The 18,862-nt window shown below is 54.2% G+C and overlaps 1 protein-coding gene across 2 annotated transcripts in view; it reads left to right on the forward strand.

The window, feature by feature from the left end:
- The window catches only part of RAB11FIP3 (RAB11 family interacting protein 3), a 103,128-nt gene that overhangs the window by 36,159 nt on the left and 48,107 nt on the right, over positions 1-18,862 (forward strand). For both annotated transcript variants that reach the window (XM_005590762.5, XM_045382507.3), the window contains exons 2-3: positions 2,574-2,667; positions 15,732-15,826. In XM_005590762.5, coding sequence (XP_005590819.3) covers positions 2,574-2,667; positions 15,732-15,826 — 189 coding nt within the window. The remainder of the gene's footprint in view (positions 1-2,573; positions 2,668-15,731; positions 15,827-18,862) is intronic.

Consider the following 18,862-nt stretch of genomic DNA (forward strand, 5'->3'; position numbering starts at 1 on the left):
TTTTTTTTTTGAGACAGACTCTCACTATGTAGCCCAGGCTGGAGTGCAGTGGCATAATCTTGGCTCACTGCAAGCTCCGCCTCCCGGGTTCAAGCAATTCTCCAGCCTCAGCCTCCCGAGTAGCTGGGATTATAGGCGAGTGCCACCACATCTGGTTAATTTTTGTTTTTTTAGTAGAGATGGGGTTTTGCCATGTTGGCCGGGCTGGTCTGGAACCCCTGACCTTCGGTGACCCTCCCATCCCAGCCTCCCAAAGTGCTGGGAATACAGGCGTGAGCCACAAGGCACCCAGCCACATTATGGTTTTAATTTGCATTTCTTTGAGGACTAATTGAGCATTTTTTCATGCGTTTATCAACCATTCATACATATTATCTGATGAAATTTCTATTTAAGTATTTTGCTCACTTAAAAAAAATTCAGTTGTCTTTTTTTTTTTTTTTTTTTGAGACAGAGTCTCATTCAGTCACCTGGGCTGGAGTGCAATGGCACAGTCTCCGCTCACTGCAACTTCTGCCTCCTGGGTTTAAGCAATTCTCCTGTCTCAGCCTCCTGAGTAGCTGGGATTACAGGCATGCACCACCACGCCTGGCTGATTTTGTGTTTTTAGTAGAGATGGGGTTTCTCCACTTCGGTCAGGATGGTCTCGAACTCCCGACCTCAGGTGATCCACTCACCTTGGCCTTCCACAGTGTTGGGATTACAGGCGTGAGCCACCGCGCCCGGCGTGAGTTGTCTTCTTAATTGTAAGATTTCCTTATATATTCTGGACATAAGTCATTTAACAGATACATGATTTGCAAATACTTTCTCCCAGTGTCATTTTTTTGCTTTTATTGTTATCTTTTGAGCATAAAATTTTTAAATTTTTATTTTTTATTTTTTAAGTTTTGGGGTGCATGTGTAGGATGTACAGGTTTGTTACATAGGCAAACATGTGCCATGGTGGTTTGCTGTACCTGTCAGCCCGTCACCTGGGTGTTAAGCCCAGGTATTTTTCCTAATGCTCTCCCCGCTTCCAACCCATCCCCTGAATTTTTTTTTTTTTTTAATTGAGACGGAGTCTCACTCTGTTGCCCAGGCTGGAGTGCAGTGGCCAGATCTCAGCTCACTGCAAGCTCCGCCTCCTGGGTTTACGCCATTCTCCTGCCTCAGCCTCCTGAGTAGCTGGGACTACAGGCACCCGCTACCTTGCCCGGCTAGTTTTTGTGTATTTTTCAGTAGAGACAGGGTTTCACGGGGTTAGCCAGGATGGTCTCAATCTCCTGACCTCGTGATCCACCCTTCTCGGCCTCCCAAAGTGCTGGGATTACAGGCTTGAGCCACCGCGCTCGGCCTGAAATTTTTTAAATTTTTGTGAAATCCAGTTTACACTTGGCAGAATAAACCTGCATTCTTTCTGAAGAGTTTCATTTTATGTTATATCTGTGTGTGAGTTAACTTACTTAGCGTTTATGATTTTTGATATCTAGGGTCTCTTTTCCTCAGTTATTTTCTACCAAGGACTCTGCAGAGCCAGGAAGGCATTTCTGAATGGGCGGTGTGTGCTTATCTATGTTATCTTTTTTTTTTTTTTTGAGACGGAGTCTCGCTCTGTCGCCCAGGCTGGAGTGCAGTGGCGCAATCTCAGCTCACTGCAAGCTCCGCCTCCCGGGTTCACGCCATTCTCCTACCTCAGCCTCCCGAATAGTTGGGACTACAGGTGCCTGCCACCACGCCCGGCTAATTTTTTGTATTTTTAGTAGAGATGGAGTTTCACCGTGTTCGCCAGGATGGTCTCGATCTCCTGACCTCATGATCCGCCCGCCTGGGCCTCCCAAAGTGCTGGGATTACAGGCATGAGCTACGGCACCCGGCCGCTTATCTATGTTATCTGTGTAACATATCTATGTTCGTCTGCTGGATCCTTGCCAGAACAATATCTAAAACTTCAGAACTGATCTCCCCACATAAGACCCTGGCTGCTTTCAGTGGCCAGGGTCCCACTCCCGTGGTTCATCACACCAGGTGCTGCTGGTAGCCCATTTACAGGGTGCTGCCTGTCCTGTGGCTGTGGCCGTCCGCAGTGGCCTGTGAAGGCTGTGCTGCCTCTTGTATGTGCGGAGTCAGACGTTGTCGCTGTCAGCACCACCACGTTGGCGGCTTCTGTGCTTTTGGTGAAAAAGCCAAGCACGTGATACAACCTAATCCTGATTCCCTAAAGTGGCCCCCAGCCTTCCTGGCACCAGGGATTGGTTTCATAGAAGACACTTTTCCACAGACGAGTCTGGGGTCAGGGTGGTGTCAGGATGAAACTGTTCAGGTCATCAGGCGTTAGATTCTCATAAGGAGCGCACAACCTGGACCCCTCGCATGCGGAGCCCACGGGAGGCTTTGCACTCCTGTGAGACCCTGATACCCTGCCCCTGCTGATCTGACAGGAGGGGAGCTCAGGCGGTAGTGCTCCCTCACCTCCTGCTGTGCCTCCCCGTTCCCAGCAGGCCATAGACCAGATCTGTCCCAGTCCGAGGTCCAGGGTTGGGGACCCCTGCTGTAAAGGCTTAGGGTAACCTGGTCTCATTTGGCAATTACAGGTGAAGGACTTAACTAAGTACTTGGATCCCAGTGGGCTCGGCGTGATCAGCTTTGAAGACTTCTACCAAGGGATCACAGCCATCAGAAACGGAGGTCAGTCGTCCCCGCCATGAGCTCCCACCTCCTCTCCCCTTCCTCAGCCATCCTCTCAGCCACCTGCATGTCACTGGGCTCCTCGTGCCGACTGTCATCGTTCCTTCTCCATGAAGCCCCCAACATACCCCAGGTTTCCAGGTGGTCTCCTTCCTTTCTTGTTACTTTCTCCTCACACACCCTGTCTTCCAGAATTGGCTGAGTCAACTACTTTTCCATAATGCTAGAAAGCAATTGCCCCTTTCCTCAAAGATTTCATGATGGAAATTTGAGAATTTTCAAAGTACTGAAAGAATGATTCCATGGCCACCCACGTGGGTGTTCACCACCGTGCTCTGCAGGCAGCACTTTGTTGCACTCTCTCCACGTCTGTGTCCATCTCGTCTGTCCCCCAGACCGTCTCGAATGGGATGTGTTTGCAGTCAGCATGCTTCCACGCACACCGCCCTGAACACTGCAGCCCATACCACCATCGTTCCCTAGAGCTCAGTGTTTGTTTCCAGTCTTCCTTTGAGTAAAAATTTACCTGTAGTGAAATGTACAGCTCACGCCTGCTCCTCTGTGAGCTCCGACAGAGTCCCATGCCTGGCAGTGCGGAGCCTGTCACACGCATCACTGTCCCCATGTGGGTCCCGCATACCCCTTGCCCTCAGGCAGTGCCTTCCCTCCTGCTGGCACCATTGCTGATTTCTGTCACCGTGGATTAGTTTTGCCTATCTCTCTCTCTTTTTTTTTTTGAGACTGAGTTTCACTCTCATTGCCCAGGCTTGAGTGCAATGGCCCGATTTCAGCTCACTGCACCCTCCACCTCCCGGGTTCAAGCAATTCTCCTGCCTGAGCCTCCCGAGTAGCTGGGATTATAGGCACCCGCCACCATGCTCGGCTAATTTTTGTATTTTTAGTAGAGACGGGGTTTCACCATGTTGGCGGGGCTGGTCTTGAACTCCTGATGTCAGGTGATCCACTCGCTTCAGCTTCCCAAAGCTGAGGTGCTGGGATTACAGGCGTGAACCACCATGCCTGGCCAGTTTCACCTGCCTTGAGGGTCGTGTGCTCTCACCTGGCTTCTTTCTCCAGCACGACGCCTTCCCCAGCACGACCCCTTCCCCAGCACGACCCCTTCCCCAGCACGATGCCTTCCCCAGCACGACCCCTTCCCCAGCACGACGCCTTCCCCAGCACGATGCCTTCCCCAGCACGACCCCTTCCCCAGCACGACCCCTTCCCCAGCACGACCCCTTCCCCAGCACGACGCCTTCCCCAGCACGACCCCTTCCCCAGCACGATCCCTTCCCCAGCACGATCCCTTCCCCAGCACGACCCCTTCCCCAGCACGACCCCTTCCCCAGCACGACCCCTTCCCCAGCACGATCCCTTCCCCAGCACGATCCCTTCCCCAGCACGATGCCTCTGAGATTCATCTGTGTGGTTTGCATGTTTCAGACTCTGTGCTCTCCATTGTGGGGGCAGCGTCCATTGTGTGCTTGTTCCGTATTTCATTTCTTCATTCTCCTGGTGATGGGCATGTTTGTGTACAAGTCTTTGTGTAGACGCGTGTCGTCAAGTCATTGGGGCCTGTATCTAGGAGTGGGTCATGTGCTGGGATAAAGTCATTTCTTCACAGTGGCCGTGCCGTTTCACACTCTCACCAGTCCCTATGCACTGTCCATCTTACGTCAAGTTCTGAAGCTCTGAACAGGCCTTCTCATTTCTCATGTTTGGCCAGGCGGTGTAGGGGTGACGGTGGCGGGCCCTTCCCTCCTTCTGCACGTGCAGGGTAAGTCAGACCTTGGCTGGGTCCTGCAGAGTTGACAGGTGCAGTCAGGTTGATGGATGCCCTTGGGCCTCGACCTCAGGTCTTGTCTGTCTCCTCCACAAAATTATTGCCTGACAGTGTCTCTAAGGTACTGGGTTTTATCAGATGCCAAGTCCTTTGATGGCTCTGGGGAATGTGCTGTGTGTTGTTCCCTGTTTTTTTTTTTTTTTTTTTTTTCTTTTTGAGACGGAGTTTTGCTCTTGTTGCCCAGGCTGGAGTGCAGTGGCACGATTTCATATCACTGCAACCTCCGCCTTCCAGGTTCAAGCAATTCTCCTGCCTCAGCCTCCTGAGTAGCTGGTGGGATTACAGGTATGCACCACTGTGCCTGGCTAATTTTGTATTTTTAGTAGAGACGGGGTTTCAACATGTTGGTCAGGCTGGTCTCAAACTCCTGACCTCAGGTGATTCGCCCACCTTGGCCTCCCAAGTTGCTGGAATTACAGGCATGAGCTACCATGCCCAGTCTGTTCTCCATTTGTTACTCTGTATTCCACTGTCTGTTCTTTCACCCATGAATGTGTTGTGGGACCATCATGGCCTCTGCGCTGGGCTTGGCCCCAGGGCCTTTGTGGTGAACCAGCACCAGAGCAAGGCCAGTGGGTGGCGGCAGGAGGACAAATGGGTGAGGTGCTGCCGCTGTCAGTGTAGCAGGCCAGGGGTGAGATGGGAACTAGGCAGGCAGCCCTCTCTGAGGAGGGGTTGAGGGGAGAAAGGACACCCTGACAACCAGGTAAAGACCCCCTGGCCCAGGTGAGGAAGCAGTCCTTAGGTGGGGCGAGGATGGAGAGAGACTGCAGGCCCTGGAGGCTGAGAGGAGGGTGCAGGCAAGCTCTGGGTCAAGGGGCCTGCAGAGCAATGGGCAGAGCAGGTAGCCACAGATCCTCAGGAGGCAGCATTGGCAGGAGAAGGGGGAGGAAGAGGACAGTCAGGAGGCCTTAGAGTCTGCAGGCTGAGCACCAGCAGGTTGAGGCTGATGGGGCCGTGTCTCAGTCTAACTGATAGGCTGCAACCCTTAAGTAACGTCTTGAGGATAGATGTATACTTGATAAATTTATTTAACCTTTGTCCTTCTGCACAAAGCTTTCAGTAGCAGCTTTGTGAGAATTTTGGCTCTCGCATCCTGTGCCTTGAGGTTTGCTGCATGGTGTGCTGCAGGTCCTCCCTCCAGGCCTTCTGGAAAGTCTGGTTCTCCTCAGGTTACTCATGACATGGCAGTCCTGCCCATGACCCTCGGGATGAGTTTGTCCTCTAACTGATTCACTGGTTAGCTCAGGGGAGATTCTAGGTGTAAACTTTTTCATCTTAGTTTGAAAAATCCATTATGGGCCAGGCACAGTGGCTCATTCCTGTAATGCCAGCACTTTGGGAGGCTGAGGTGAGAGGATCAGTAGATCCCAGGAGGGTAAGACCAGCCTGGGCAACATAGCGAGACCTTGGCTGTGCAAAAAAAATAAAAAAAGGAGCTGAGATTGTGGCGCATGCTGTGGGCCCAGCTACCTGGGAGGTTGAGGTGGGAGCATCCCTTGACCCCAGGAGGTAGAGGCTGCAGTGAGCTGTGTTTGTGCCACTGCACTCCATGCACTCCAGCCTGGGTGACAGACCCTGTCTCAAAAAACAAAATAAAACAAAGCAAAACAAAAAACTTGCCATTAATTCCAAATCGAATTTTGTGTGTAATAGAGAATGCGATCTTCATAACACTGATGCTTTGGTATTTGTTGGGCTGGCTGGGTGGTTTTTATGCATGGGGTGGTATGCCCGAGAGGATGCTTCTTTTCTTTTTTTTTTTTTTTTTTTTTTTTTTTTTTTTTTTTTGAGATGGAGTCTCGCTCTGTCGCCCAGGCTGGAGTGCAGTGACCGGATCTCAGCTCACTGCAAGCTCCGCCTCCCGGGTTCACGCCATTCTCCTGCCTCAGCCTCCGGAGTAGCTGGGACTACAGGCGCCCGCCACCTCGCCCGGCTAGTTTTTTGTATTTTTTAGTAGAGACGGGGTTTCACCGTGTTAGCCAGGATGGTCTCGATCTCCTGACCTCGTGATCCGCCCGTCTCGGCCTCCCAAAGTGCTGGGATTACAGGCTTGAGCCACCGCGCCCGGCCAGGATGCTTCTTTTCTAGCCATTGGTCCCCTGAGTTCATGGAGGTGCCAGCTGGAGGCTCACGTCTGCTTGGTCTCAGTCGCAGGGAGGAGAAAAGCCCCTCATGAAGCTGGTAGCTTTGTCATTTTTGTTTTGTATGGCTGTGTTTCATCTTCACTCTTAAGTCAAGGATTACTGGATGCAGGCTTCTAGGTTGATGGTGAGGGAGCCTGGGGACCCCCAGAACTTGCTGTTATCAGAGAGGCTTCAGTGTTTGGGGCTGAGATGGGGGTGCATGGAGGCCAAGCACAAGACCCCAGGCGGCAGTTACCACTTCCATGAAAAACAAGAAGTGGAATAAGAGAGCCTGTACTTCTTGGTCCAGTAACAACCCATATTTTTTTTTTTTTGAAACGGAGTCTTGCTCTGTCCCCCAGGCTGGAGTGCAGTGGCGCAGTCTCGGCTCACTGCAAGCTCTGCCTCCTGGGTTCACGCCGTTCTCCTGCCTCAGCCTCCCAAGTAGCTGGGACTACAGGCGCCCGCCACCACGGCCGGCTAATTTTTTTGTATTTTTAGTAGAGACGGGGTTTCACCATGTTAGCCAGGATGGTCTCGATCTCCTGACCTCATGATCCGCCCACCTCGGCCTCCCAAAGTGCTGGGATTACAGGCTTGAGCCACTGCGCCTGGCCAACAAGCCATATTTTACATAGTCATAATAATTAAATTGAATATTGATGTAACCGAAGATGGTGATGTAACCATTTTGGAAGATTGGAGGATGGAAAATGGGGCAAGGTGCAGTGTGGCAGGGCATCTCATGGGGACTGTTTGGAAAATACAGAGGAAGTAGATGCGAGCTTAGAGGGGAGTGTCGGTGGCCTGTTGGTAGTCACAACCTGTCAGCACTGGCTCCTTTTTCTTTTGAGATGGAGTCTTGCTGTGTCATCCAGGCTAGAGTGCAGTGGCGTGATCTGGCTCACTGCAACTTCCGCCTCCAGGGTTCAAGCGATTCTCCTGCCTCAGCCTCCCAAGTAGCTGAGACCACAGGCTCGCGCCACTGCTCCCAGCTAATTTTTTGTGTTAGAGACGAGGTTTTGCCATGTTGACCAGGCTGGTCTCGAACTCCTGACCTCAGGTGATCCACCCACCTCGGCCTCCCAAAGTGCTGGGATTACAGACGTGAGCCACCGCGCCCTGCCTGCATTCATTTTCTAGTGACAGGCACGTGTATGAAATCACAGGGAACAGGACTGTAACTCTATGCATTTTGTATAAAACCAGAAATTATTTGTTGTGACTGCTGGTCTTGTTATAAATGTTACAACCCATTTCCTTGGTGCCACAAAGACTCAGAGTACTCAGGGCCCTCGCCAGTCACTGGGTGCTGGTCTTGGCTTGTCATAGGGTAAACTTGCTCTGCACAATGTGGCTGGCAGAGCGTGTTCCTGGGCCTGTAACTGAGGGCGGACTGCAGGCGATTTGGGACAGAGATGTGTCCCTCGGGGTCAGGGACACAGCCTGTCATGGAGAGTTCAGACGGCTTTTTGTAGGTTTGGGCAGGTGAGGTGCTCAGATCCCTCTGCAGAGTCAAGGCTGGGAACAGCAGTGGCCCTGGGTACCATGGTATGGGCAGGAGGGAGCCACCTGGCTCCATGATTCTGTCCTCAGGGTGAGGATTGGTTTGCTCCTGTGAACCATGGCTAACACGAAATGGGGCAAGCTCAGCTCTAGGGGTTCCCGGGAGGCCTTGGCTTGGAAGGTGCCCACTCTCAGCTCAGGAGTCAGGGTATCCTCCTGGCAGGCCCATGCCCTGGGGTGGGCTTTGCCCACTGAGCAGAATGAAGCCTCCAGCCTGGCTTGCTGCCCTTGGAGGAGCCTGATGCTCTGTCCGGGAAGCCTGGGGGCTGCCAGCTGTGGACTGTGGCTGCCTGTGGTTGCCAGCATCTTGGCTTAGTGACTGAAGGGGTGAGAGAGTGATGGCCCAAGGACAGCCCGTCTCCAGATGTTTCTTAGTGGTTGCCCAGCAACCTGACATGCCAAGGTGGGGCCTTCTCCCAGACACCGTTCCCTTCTCTCCTTGCCTTCACCTGGGTCAATCCCACAACAGCTGGGTCACCCCTCTCTCCTTCCCAGCAGCTGACAGGTGGGCCTGGGGTGCTCCTGTGGCTGTCTACTTGAGAGGGCGGTGAGCTAGACATCGTGAGCCAGCCAGGGCTCTCCTATCTCACTGCAGGAGAGCTTGAGCCAGGCTGGTGGAGGTGGCTGCAGCCGAGGGAGAGCACAGCTGGGACCTGTGAGGACCATGGACGGGGACAAATGGGGCAATGGTCCCATGAGTGCCGTCGAACCAGCCTGTTCCAGGCTCTGGGACGTAGCACGAAACAGAAGTGCAGAACCGCTGCCCTTGGGAGCTTTCCAGTGGGAGACAGACCACAAACAGGCGGGAGCTAGGGAGGCAGAGGGGCGGGGAGGCCTCCCTGAGAACGTGCAGGATGGGAAGGCAGCATCCCACGAGGGCTGCACCTGGCACGTTTGGAGGCCACGGGGAGGCAGGGTCACAAGGAGGAGGTGAGAGGCAGGCCTCACAATTCTGTCTCCAGCCTCAGGCTCCTGAAGAGGCTGGTGGGGCATCCCTGAGAGCTGGTGTGAGGGGTGGGACACCGAGCCGACTGCAGAGCTGACAGCAGAGTGGAGTGGGCGTCAGGGAGGAGGTTCTGGGGCCTCAGGGAGGAGGTGCTGGGGCTTCAGGAAGCAGGTGCTGGGGTGTCAGGGAGGAGGTGCAGGGCCCTCAGGGAGGAGGTGTTGGGGTGTCAGGGAGGAGGTGCAGGGCCCTCAGGGAGGAGGTGTCGGGGGGTCAGGGAGGAGGTGCTGAGTTGTCAGGGAGGAGGTGCTGGGGGGTCAGGGAGGAGGTGCTGAGTTGTCAGGGAGGAGGTGCTGGGGGGTCAGGGAGGAGGTGCTGGGGGGTCAGGGAGGAGGTGCTGGGGGGTCAGGGAGGAGGTGCTGGGGGGTCAGGGAGGAGGTGCTGGGGGGTCAGGGAGGAGGTGCAGGGCCCTCAGGGAGGAGGTGTTGGGGTGTCAGGGAGGAGGTGCTGAGTTGTCAGGGAGGAGGTGCTGGGGGGTCAGGGAGGAGGTGCAGGGCCCTCAGGAAGGAGGTGCTGGGGGGTCAGGGAGGAGGTGTCGGGGGGTCAGGGAGGAGGTGCTGGGGGGTCAGGGAGGAGGTGTCGGGGGGTCAGGGAGGAGGTGTCGGGGGGTCAGGGAGGAGGTGCTGGGGCGTCAGGGAGGAGGTGTCGGGGGGTCAGGGAGGAGGTGTCGGGGGGTCAGGGAGGAGGTGCTGGGGGGTCAGGGAGGAGGTGCTGGGGTTTCAGGGAGGAGGTGTCGGGGGGTCAGGGAGGAGGTGTCGGGGGGTCAGGGAGGAGGTGCTGGGGCGTCAGGGAGGAGGTGCTGGGGGGTCAGGGAGGAGGTGCTGGGGCGTCAGGGAGGAGGTGCTGGGGCGTCAGGGAGGAGGTGCTGGGGTTTCAGGGAGGAGGTGCTGGGGGGTCAGGGAGGAGGTGCTGGGGGGTCAGGGAGGAGGTGTCGGGGGGTCAGGGAGGAGGTGCTGGGGGGTCAGGGAGGAGGTGCTGGGGGGTCAGGGAGGAGGTGCTGGGGGGTCAGGGAGGAGGTGCTGGGGTTTCAAGGAGGAGGTGCTGGGGGGTCAGGGAGGAGGTGCTGGGGTTTCAAGGAGGAGGTGCTGGGGGGTCAGGGAGGAGGTGCTGGGGGGTCAGGGAGGAGGTGCTGGGGGGTCAGGGAGGAGGTGCTGGGGGGTCAGGGAGGAGGTGTCGGGGGGTCAGGGAGGAGGTGCTGGGGGGTCAGGGAGGAGGTGCTGGGGGGTCAGGGAGGAGGTGCTGGGGGGTCAGGGAGGAGGTGCTGGGGCGTCAGGGAGGAGGTGCTGGGGTTTCAGGGAGGAGGTGCTGGGGCGTCAGGGAGGAGGTGCTGGGGTTTCAGGGAGGAGGTGCTGGGGGGTCAGGGAGGAGGTGCTGGGGGGTCAGGGAGGAGGTGTCGGGGGGTCAGGGAGGAGGTGCTGGGGGGTCAGGGAGGAGGTGCTGGGGGGTCAGGGAGGAGGTGCTGGGGGGTCAGGGAGGAGGTGTCGGGGGGTCAGGGAGGAGGTGCTGGGGGGTCAGGGAGGAGGTGCTGGGGGGTCAGGGAGGAGGTGCTGGGGGGTCAGGGAGGAGGTGCTGGGGGGTCAGGGAGGAGGTGCTGGGGCGTCAGGGAGGAGGTGCTGGGGTTTCAGGGAGGAGGTGCTGGGGGGTCAGGGAGGAGGTGCTGGGGGGTCAGGGAGGAGGTGCTGGGGCGTCAGGGAGGAGGTGCTGGGGTTTCAGGGAGGAGGTGCTGGGGGGTCAGGGAGGAGGTGCCGGGGGGTCAGGGAGGAGGTGCTGGGGTTTCAGGGAGGAGGTGCTGGGGGGTCAGGGAGGAGGTGCTGGGGCGTCAGGGAGGAGGTGCTGGGGTTTCAGGGAGGAGGTGCTGGGGGGTCAGGGAGGAGGTGCTGGGGGGTCAGGGAGGAGGTGCTGGGGGGTCAGGGAGGAGGTGCTGGGGGGTCAGGGAGGAGGTGCTGGGGGGTCAGGGAGGAGGTGTCGGGGGGTCAGGGAGGAGGTGCTGGGGGGTCAGGGAGGAGGTGCTGGGGGGTCAGGGAGGAGGTGCTGGGGGGTCAGGGAGGAGGTGTCGGGGGGTCAGGGAGGAGGTGCTGGGGGGTCAGGGAGGAGGTTCTGGGGTTTCAGGGAGGAGGTGCTGGGGGGTCAGGGAGGAGGTGCTGGGGGGTCAGGGAGGAGGTGCTGGGGGGTCAGGGAGGAGGTGCTGGGGCGTCAGGGAGGAGGTGCTGGGGGGTCAGGGAGGAGGTGCTGGGGCGTCAGGGAGGAGGTGCTGGGGTTTCAGGGAGGAGGTGCTGGGCCTTCTGGGAGGAGGTGCTGGGGCGTCAGGGAGGAGGTGCTGGGGCGTCAGGGAGGAGGTGCCACCATGGCATTGGACACATGGCCTCTGGGGCTGCGGGCTCTGCTTTGCTGTTGTGTAATTTGATGTCATGATTTACGTTCCATTAGGAAGGAGAGTGAGAGTAGAATAAAATGAAATCGAATGGAATTATTTCATAGCACTTAGAAGAAAGAAAAATGTGATCACCCAAACCGCACTTCAGCCGAGGTTCACTTCAGGTGTTGTTACCTCTGTTGTGGCTGCGGCAACCTGTGTTGTCTGTCAGCCCCGCTGCGTCAAGGAGTGGCCAGCAGGATGTGCTGGCCTAGTTTGCAGGGAAGCACAAGGAGGCTTTACCGTCACAGCCACAGGCCTTGTTTCAGGAATAGAATGAGATAGAGAGGGAATTGTTCCAAATAGGCCATTGCTGTGTCTCACACACCCCTCACGCTCTGGAAGAATAAGAGAAACGCACACAAAAAATTCCCAGCTAATTGAAAATTGTTTTCGTTGTTATAGAGAAAACTGATATGAGGATGGTATTTAGGTCCTACCAAGAATATTAAAATGCCATCTGTGTTCATATCTTCGCTCTGCCCTCTGGGGCAAGACCCTCAGATTGTTTGCCCACTGTCAGAACCTGAGCTCTCATGCACTGTGTCCAAAACGCTTTGCTGTGTTTTGAAAGTTTTTAATTCTGTGTTTCAGTGTTTGGAAGTGCAGGCAAGACTGTTAGCATTTTACTTTTTATTTTATTTTATTTTTTGAGACGGAGTCGCGCTCTGTCGCCCAGGCTGGAGTACAGTGGCGCAATCCCAACTGACTGCAAGCTCCGCCTCCTGAGTTCACGCCATTCTCCTGCCTCAGCCTCCCAAGTAGCTGGGACTACAGGCGCCCGCCACCACACCCGGCTAATTTTTTGTATTTTTTTTTTTCTTTTTTTTTTTGAGACGGAGTCTCGCTCTGTCGCCCAGGCTGGAGTGCAGTGGCCGGATCTCAGCTCACTGCAAGCTCCGCCTCCCGGGTTCGGGCCATTCTCCTGTCTCAGCCTCCTGAGTAGCTGGGACTACAGGCGCCCGCCACCTCGCCCGGCTAGTTTTTTGTATTTTTTAGTAGAGACGGGGTTTCACCGTGTTAGCCAGGATGGTCTCGATCTCCTGACCTAGTGATCCGCCCGTCTCGGCCTCCCAAAGTGCTGGGATTACAGGCTTGAGCCACCGCGCCCGGCCAATTTTTTGTATTTTTTAGTAGAGACGGGGTTTCACCATGTTAGCTGGGATGGTCTCCATCTCCTGACCTTGTGATCCGCCCGCCTCAGCCTCCCAAAGTGCTGGGATTACAGGCATGAGCTACCGCGCCCGGCCAACTGTTAGCATTTTAAAATGTAATTTAATTTTTTAATTTTTAATTTATTATTATTATTATTATTATTATTATTTTGAGATAGTCTGTCTGTAGCCCAGGCTGGAGTGCAGTGGTGTGATCTTGGCTCACTGCAACCTCCACCTCCTGGATCCTGGTTCAAGCGATTCTCCTGCCTCAGCCTCCCAAGTAGCTGGGATTACAGGCACGTGCCACCATGCCCAGCTAATTTTTATATGTTTAGTAGAGACAGGGTTTCACCATGTTGGCCACTATGGTCTCGAACTCCTGACTTCGTGATCTGCCCACCGCAGCCTCCCAAAGTACTGGGATTACAGGCGTGAGCCACCGCACCTGCCTATTTTTTATTATTTTTAATTTATTATTTATGTGTGTATTTATGAGCCAGGGTCTCACTTTGTCACCCAGGCTGAGTGCAGTGGCGCGATTTCAGCTCACTGCAGCCTCCACCTCCCAGGCTCAAGTGATTCTTGTGCCTCAGCCTCCCGAGTAGCTGGAACTACAGGCACCCACCACACCTGGTTAATTGTTTTAGTGGAGACGGGGTTTCACTATGTTGGCCAGGCTGGTCTGGAACTCCTGATCTCAAGTGATCTGCCCGCCTCAGCCTCCCAAAGGGCTAGGATTATAGGCATTAGCCACCGTGCCTTGCCTTATCTTTATTTTTTGTAGACACAGGATCTTTGCTATATTGCCCAGGCCAGTCTTGAACTCCTGGACTTAAGCAATCCTCTAGCGTCAGTCTTCCAAAGTGCTGGGATTACAGGTGTGAGTCACCATGCCTGGTCTCCACTTTTATTTTTTCTTTGCAACAGGGTCTTGCTCTGTCACCCAGGCTGGAATGCAGTGGTGCAGTCTTGGCCAGCTGCATCCTCTGCCTGCCTGGCTCAAGCCTCCAGAGTAGCTGAGACTACAGGTGTGTGCCACCATGCCCAGCTAATTTTTTTCTTGTCTTTTTTTTTTTTTGAGACAGAGTCTTGCTCTGTCACCCAGGCTGGAGTGCAGAGTGGTGCGATTTCGGCTCCCTGAAACATCCAACTCCCAGGTTCAAGTGATTCTCCTGCCTCAGTCTCCCAATTAGCTGAGATTATAGGTGTTCACCACCATGCCCAGCTAATTTTTACTATTTTTAGTAGAGATGGGGTTTCACCATGTTGGTCAGGCTGGTCTTGAACTCCTGACCTCAAATGATCCTCCCACCTCAGCCTGCCAAAGTTCTGGGATTACAAGTGTGAGCCACTGCACCCGACCTAATTTTTGTATTTTTTGTGGAGATGGGATTTCACCATGTTGCCCAGGCTGGTCTCAATTGCCTGGGCTGAAGCAATCCACCTGCCTCAGCCTCCCAAAGTGCTGGGATTACAGGTATAAGCCACCATGCCTGGCCCCAACCTTCACTTTTAAAATAAGTGATTGACATTAGAATAGATTGTGTTAAAGATATTGAGTAAGTACTGCTATGTTGTAAGTAGCTGGTATATTTTAAGCAAGTAGTTGAATTAATAGTGAGACAGTGTGAGGACACCTAAGTGTCTTCTGTCACTCACAGGCCCTGGAAGGTGCTTTGACCTGTGAATATCACTGAGAGGCTGGAAGCCACTGCCTTTTCCTACAGGAGGAGAGGCAGGTGCTGCGGGATGGGTTGTGTTTGCAAAGTGATGACTGTAGCTAACGTAAGAATTATAGCTTCTCACGAGAGGATAGCTTTTCCTTTAAAGTTTTTCTCATAAAACACTGATTATAGAAGATAAGCAAAAAAAAAAAAAAAAAAAAAGAAAGAAAAGAAAATGAAAATTACGCGTGAGCCCAGCACCCAGGAAAAGATGTTTTCATATTATTTCTTTTTTTTTTTTTTTTGAGACGGAGTCTCACGCTGTTGCCCAGGCTGGAGTGCAGTGGTGCGATCTCGGCTCACTGCAAGCTCCGCCTCCCGGGTTCCCGCCATTCTCCTGCCTCAGCCTCCCGAGTAGCTGGGACTACAGGCGCCCACAACCGCGCCTGGCTAATTTTTTGTATTTTTAGTAGAGACGGGGTTTCACCGTGGTCTTGATCTCCTGACCTTGTGATCCGCCCGCCTCGGCCTCCCAAAGTGCTGGGATTACAGGCGTGAGCCACCGCGCCCGGCCTGTTTTCATATTATTTCATCATACCTACACCTTCTCATGTAAATGTTTTTAAAGGTTTAAATCTGGTTTTGGGAGGCGGAGGCAGGTGGATCATGAGGTCAGGAGATCAAGACCATCCTGGCTAACACAGTGAAACCCCGTCTCTACTAAAAATACAAAAAATTAGCCGGGCTTGGCGGCGGGCGCCTGTGGTCACAGCTACTGGGGAGGCCAAGGCAGGAGAATGGCGTGAACCCGGGAGGCGGAGCTTGCAGTGAGATTGTACCACTGCACTCCAGCCTGGGCGACAGAGCGAGACTCCGTCTCAAAAAAAAAAAAAAAAAAAAAATCTGAGTGGTACCTAACATTTATTAAAGGCCATGAGCAGTTTTACAGAGCTCAACATCTTGCTCTCTCTTTTTTTTTTTTTTTTTTTGCAGCGCTGTCTGCTTCTTTTAAGAAATAAAAAGTTTTCCTCCTACCTCCGCACCTCCTCCTCAGAATTCTCTCCAGAAGCCTTGTTCCCATGGGGAATGCATCTCTGACCCGTCCACAAGGCTGTTTTCTCTCCCTGAATTTCTCACATTCACTCCCTTGCTTGTCTTGACCCCCGCAGGGTCCCCAACTCCCACACATCTGTCCCTGGGGGCCTCCTTCCCTGGGAGCCCTGAGGCCACCAGGGGTCCTGTCACTGGGTGGCTGTGGGTGACGTGCTGAGCACGAGGTCTTCTCCCTGCAGATCCCGATGGCCAGTGCTACGGTGGCGTCGCTTCTGCCCAAGACGAGGAGCCCCTGGCCTGCCCGGATGAGTTCGATGACTTCGTTACCTACGAGGCAAGTCTGGCATCCACCTCTTCCTTTATGCCCTGCGGCTTGTGCCTCCTGCTCCCGGGCTGTCTTCTGTAGAAGCTGGCGTGAGGCCTCCTGCCCTGTGTGCACCGTGGGGATGTGTGGCTGTGACAGGAGGCCCACAGTTGTCTGTCCCACACGTCCTCTCAGCCTGGGCAGGAGTCCTCCCCCAGGGCCTGTCAGCCAGCAGAGGTGGGGTGGGCAGTGACGTCACGACCACCCGCTGCCAGGCTCCAGGCACAGGTGGAGCAGAGGGCTTGGGAGGATTCCTTTTGTCAACTTGCAGATGATTTTCTGTGTTTGGGGATGCCTGACTAACGCCTGCCCCTGCTTGGCTGTCCTCCACCCTGCTCCCAGATGCAGCCAGGGTTGTCACAGTGACGTGGTGTCTCCTGTCACTGTGGGTCCCTTGTTCTCAACATAGCTGGGGAGAGGGTCTTCGAGCATAGTCGTGGTGGACAGAGGGTAACCGTGTCCACCGGTCTGGAGGGTGGGATTCCAGGAGAGCCATGTGGCTGCCGCAGAAAATGCATGAAGTTGAACCTGAGCCCTTGGGAACCGCGGGGAAGGTGGAGGTGGCAGCCGCCAGTCCTGGTCAGCCTGATGCCGAGCAAAGGCACCAGAAGGGCTGAGCTGCCGGCCAGTGGGGCCTGAGCTTCTCAGGTCAGTCCTCTGTGCCCTGACTTCTCGAAAGCTGAGGCTGGCACCGGGTAGTTTTTGAGTTGCTTCTGGATGCCACTGGACAGTGGGAGCCATGGGATTGTACTCCGTTCCCTGCTCCAAGAAGCTGCCCCAGGGATTAGTCACCCTCAGGTGGGCAGCTTCCCTTCTGCCCACATAGACCCCAGGAGTGGTCCTCCCTTAGAGCGGAGTCCTGGTTATCAGCTGGGCTGCAGCTTCCGGGGCCAGGGTGCCCACTGTGGGTCCCACGTTTGGCTGTGCCTTTCTGCATATGAGGCAGCGGTGAGGTGCTGGCTGAGAGGGCGTGTAGTTGGAGTTGGGCCCTCTCACATGGCTGCGGTGTGTGGAACATGCTGGGAGACCCCAAGACTGCAGACGGCAGCTCCTGGGCCTTGAGAAGGACCCGGCTTCTTCACGAGGAGACACCCAAGGTCCTGCAGGGTAACCCAGAGGCCTTGGTCTGCAGCATCCGGGGAACTGTGTTCCTGGGCGTTCATGTGCCTGGGCACTCTTTCTCACTTGTGTCTGTCTTTTTATCCCCCTCTCATGTTTGTTAGGGCATTGTTGATTTTTTATGTCCTATGTATGGTGCAGTGGCTGAAGAGTGGCCTCTCAAAAGATACATCCACCCAGAAGCTGTGGGTGTGACCTTATTTGGAAAAAGGGTCTTTGTAGATGTAGTTCATTAAGGATCTCAAGATGACATCATGCTGGTTTGGGCCCTAAATCTAGTGACAGGTATCCCTGGAAGACGAGAGACACACAGGGAGAAGGCAATAGGAAGACGGGGCAGAGACTGAGCCAGGGAACTCCGGGGGCTCCCAGAAGCCAGCAGAGGCAAGGATGCGTCCTCTCCGAGAGCCTTAGGCAGGAGCCAGCCCTGCTCACACCTTGGCTTTGGACTTCCAGCCTCCAGAACTGAGAAAGGATAAACTGGTGTTTCTTCAAGCCCCGTGGTCTGTGTTAGTTTGTTACGGCAGCCCTGGGCATGGATACCTTGAGTTACATTACTCGAGGCACTGAAGGCACCAATGCATTTTATCCTTAAAGGCCTGTGTGGTCTGAAGGGCGTGGCCGAGCCTCACGCTGGTCACTTCAGAAGGGTGGGAACCTGACGTGTCAGAGTGAATCTCATAGTTTTAGATTCTGATTTCTTTTTTAGAATGGAAGGGCAGGTCTAGCCCCATAGGGTCGGTGGTTTTTTCTAAAACAGCTCGTGCCCTCAGTCTCTTGCCTCAGCACCTGGGTGGCTTGCCGCCCACAGGAAGAAAGTTTTTTTACTTAAAAAAAATGAATATACTTCATGTTTTAGAGCAATTTTAGGTTTACAGAAAATGGAACATAGTGTAGAGCATTCCGGGACCAAATACTGATACATTATTATTTGTTTTGTTTTGTTTGAGACAATCTGCTCTATTACCCAGGCTGGAGTGTAGTGGTACGATCTTGATCTTGGCTCACTGCAACCTCAGCCTCCTGTGCTCAAGTGTTCCTTCTTTCTCAGCCTCTCCAGTGGCTGGGACCACACCCAGTAACCACCACGCCTGGCTAATTTTTTGTATTTTTTTTTTGTAGAGATGGGGTTTCACCATGTTGCCTAGACTGGTCTCAAACTCCTGAGTTCAAGTGATCCACCCACCTTGGCCTCCTAAAGTGTTGGGATTACAGGCGTGAGCCACTGCACCTGGCCTGATACATTATTATTAACTGAAGTCCATAGTTTAGGGTTCACTCTTGGTGGTGTATATTCTGTGTTTTGACAAATGTAGAATGACAGGTCCAGCATTATAGTGTCACAGAGTCGTTTCGGTGCCAGCTCATCCCCCATACCAGCCCCCACAACCACCGATCCTCAGTGTCTCCACAGCTCTGCCTTTTCCAGAACGTCACGGAGCTAGAACCATCTGGCATGCAGCCTTTTCAGATGGGCTTCTTCCCCTTAGTCAATGTGCAGTTACAGTTCCTCCATGTCTTGCTTTGCTTTTTAAGGGTGGGATATAATTTTCCACAAAGTGGAATTCGATACTGTGAAACTTATGGAAAGACTGCTCTTTTAAAAAACAGCTTGTACATCACATCATCTTTAAAAAAAAAGTCTAATAAAGATATGAGTGGGGAGTATGTGTGTTCCATCCAGATACCCTATTCAGGGACCCTCCACTGGTGATTCAGGCAAATAAACCTTTAATTGATTGATATTCTGAATGGTTCCAGTCAGACCCATTTCTTTTTACTGGGAACTCGCACCGTGGTGGTCGGCTGAAGTGTGCAGTTAGTCATGGCCGAGCTGGTGGGTCTGTGGCTCGCAGTGTCTTCCCAACGATCCTCTCGGCAGGCAGC

The sequence above is a fragment of the Macaca fascicularis genome, chromosome 20 (assembly GCF_037993035.2).
Source record: "Macaca fascicularis isolate 582-1 chromosome 20, T2T-MFA8v1.1".
Taxonomy (NCBI): Eukaryota; Metazoa; Chordata; class Mammalia; order Primates; family Cercopithecidae; genus Macaca; species Macaca fascicularis.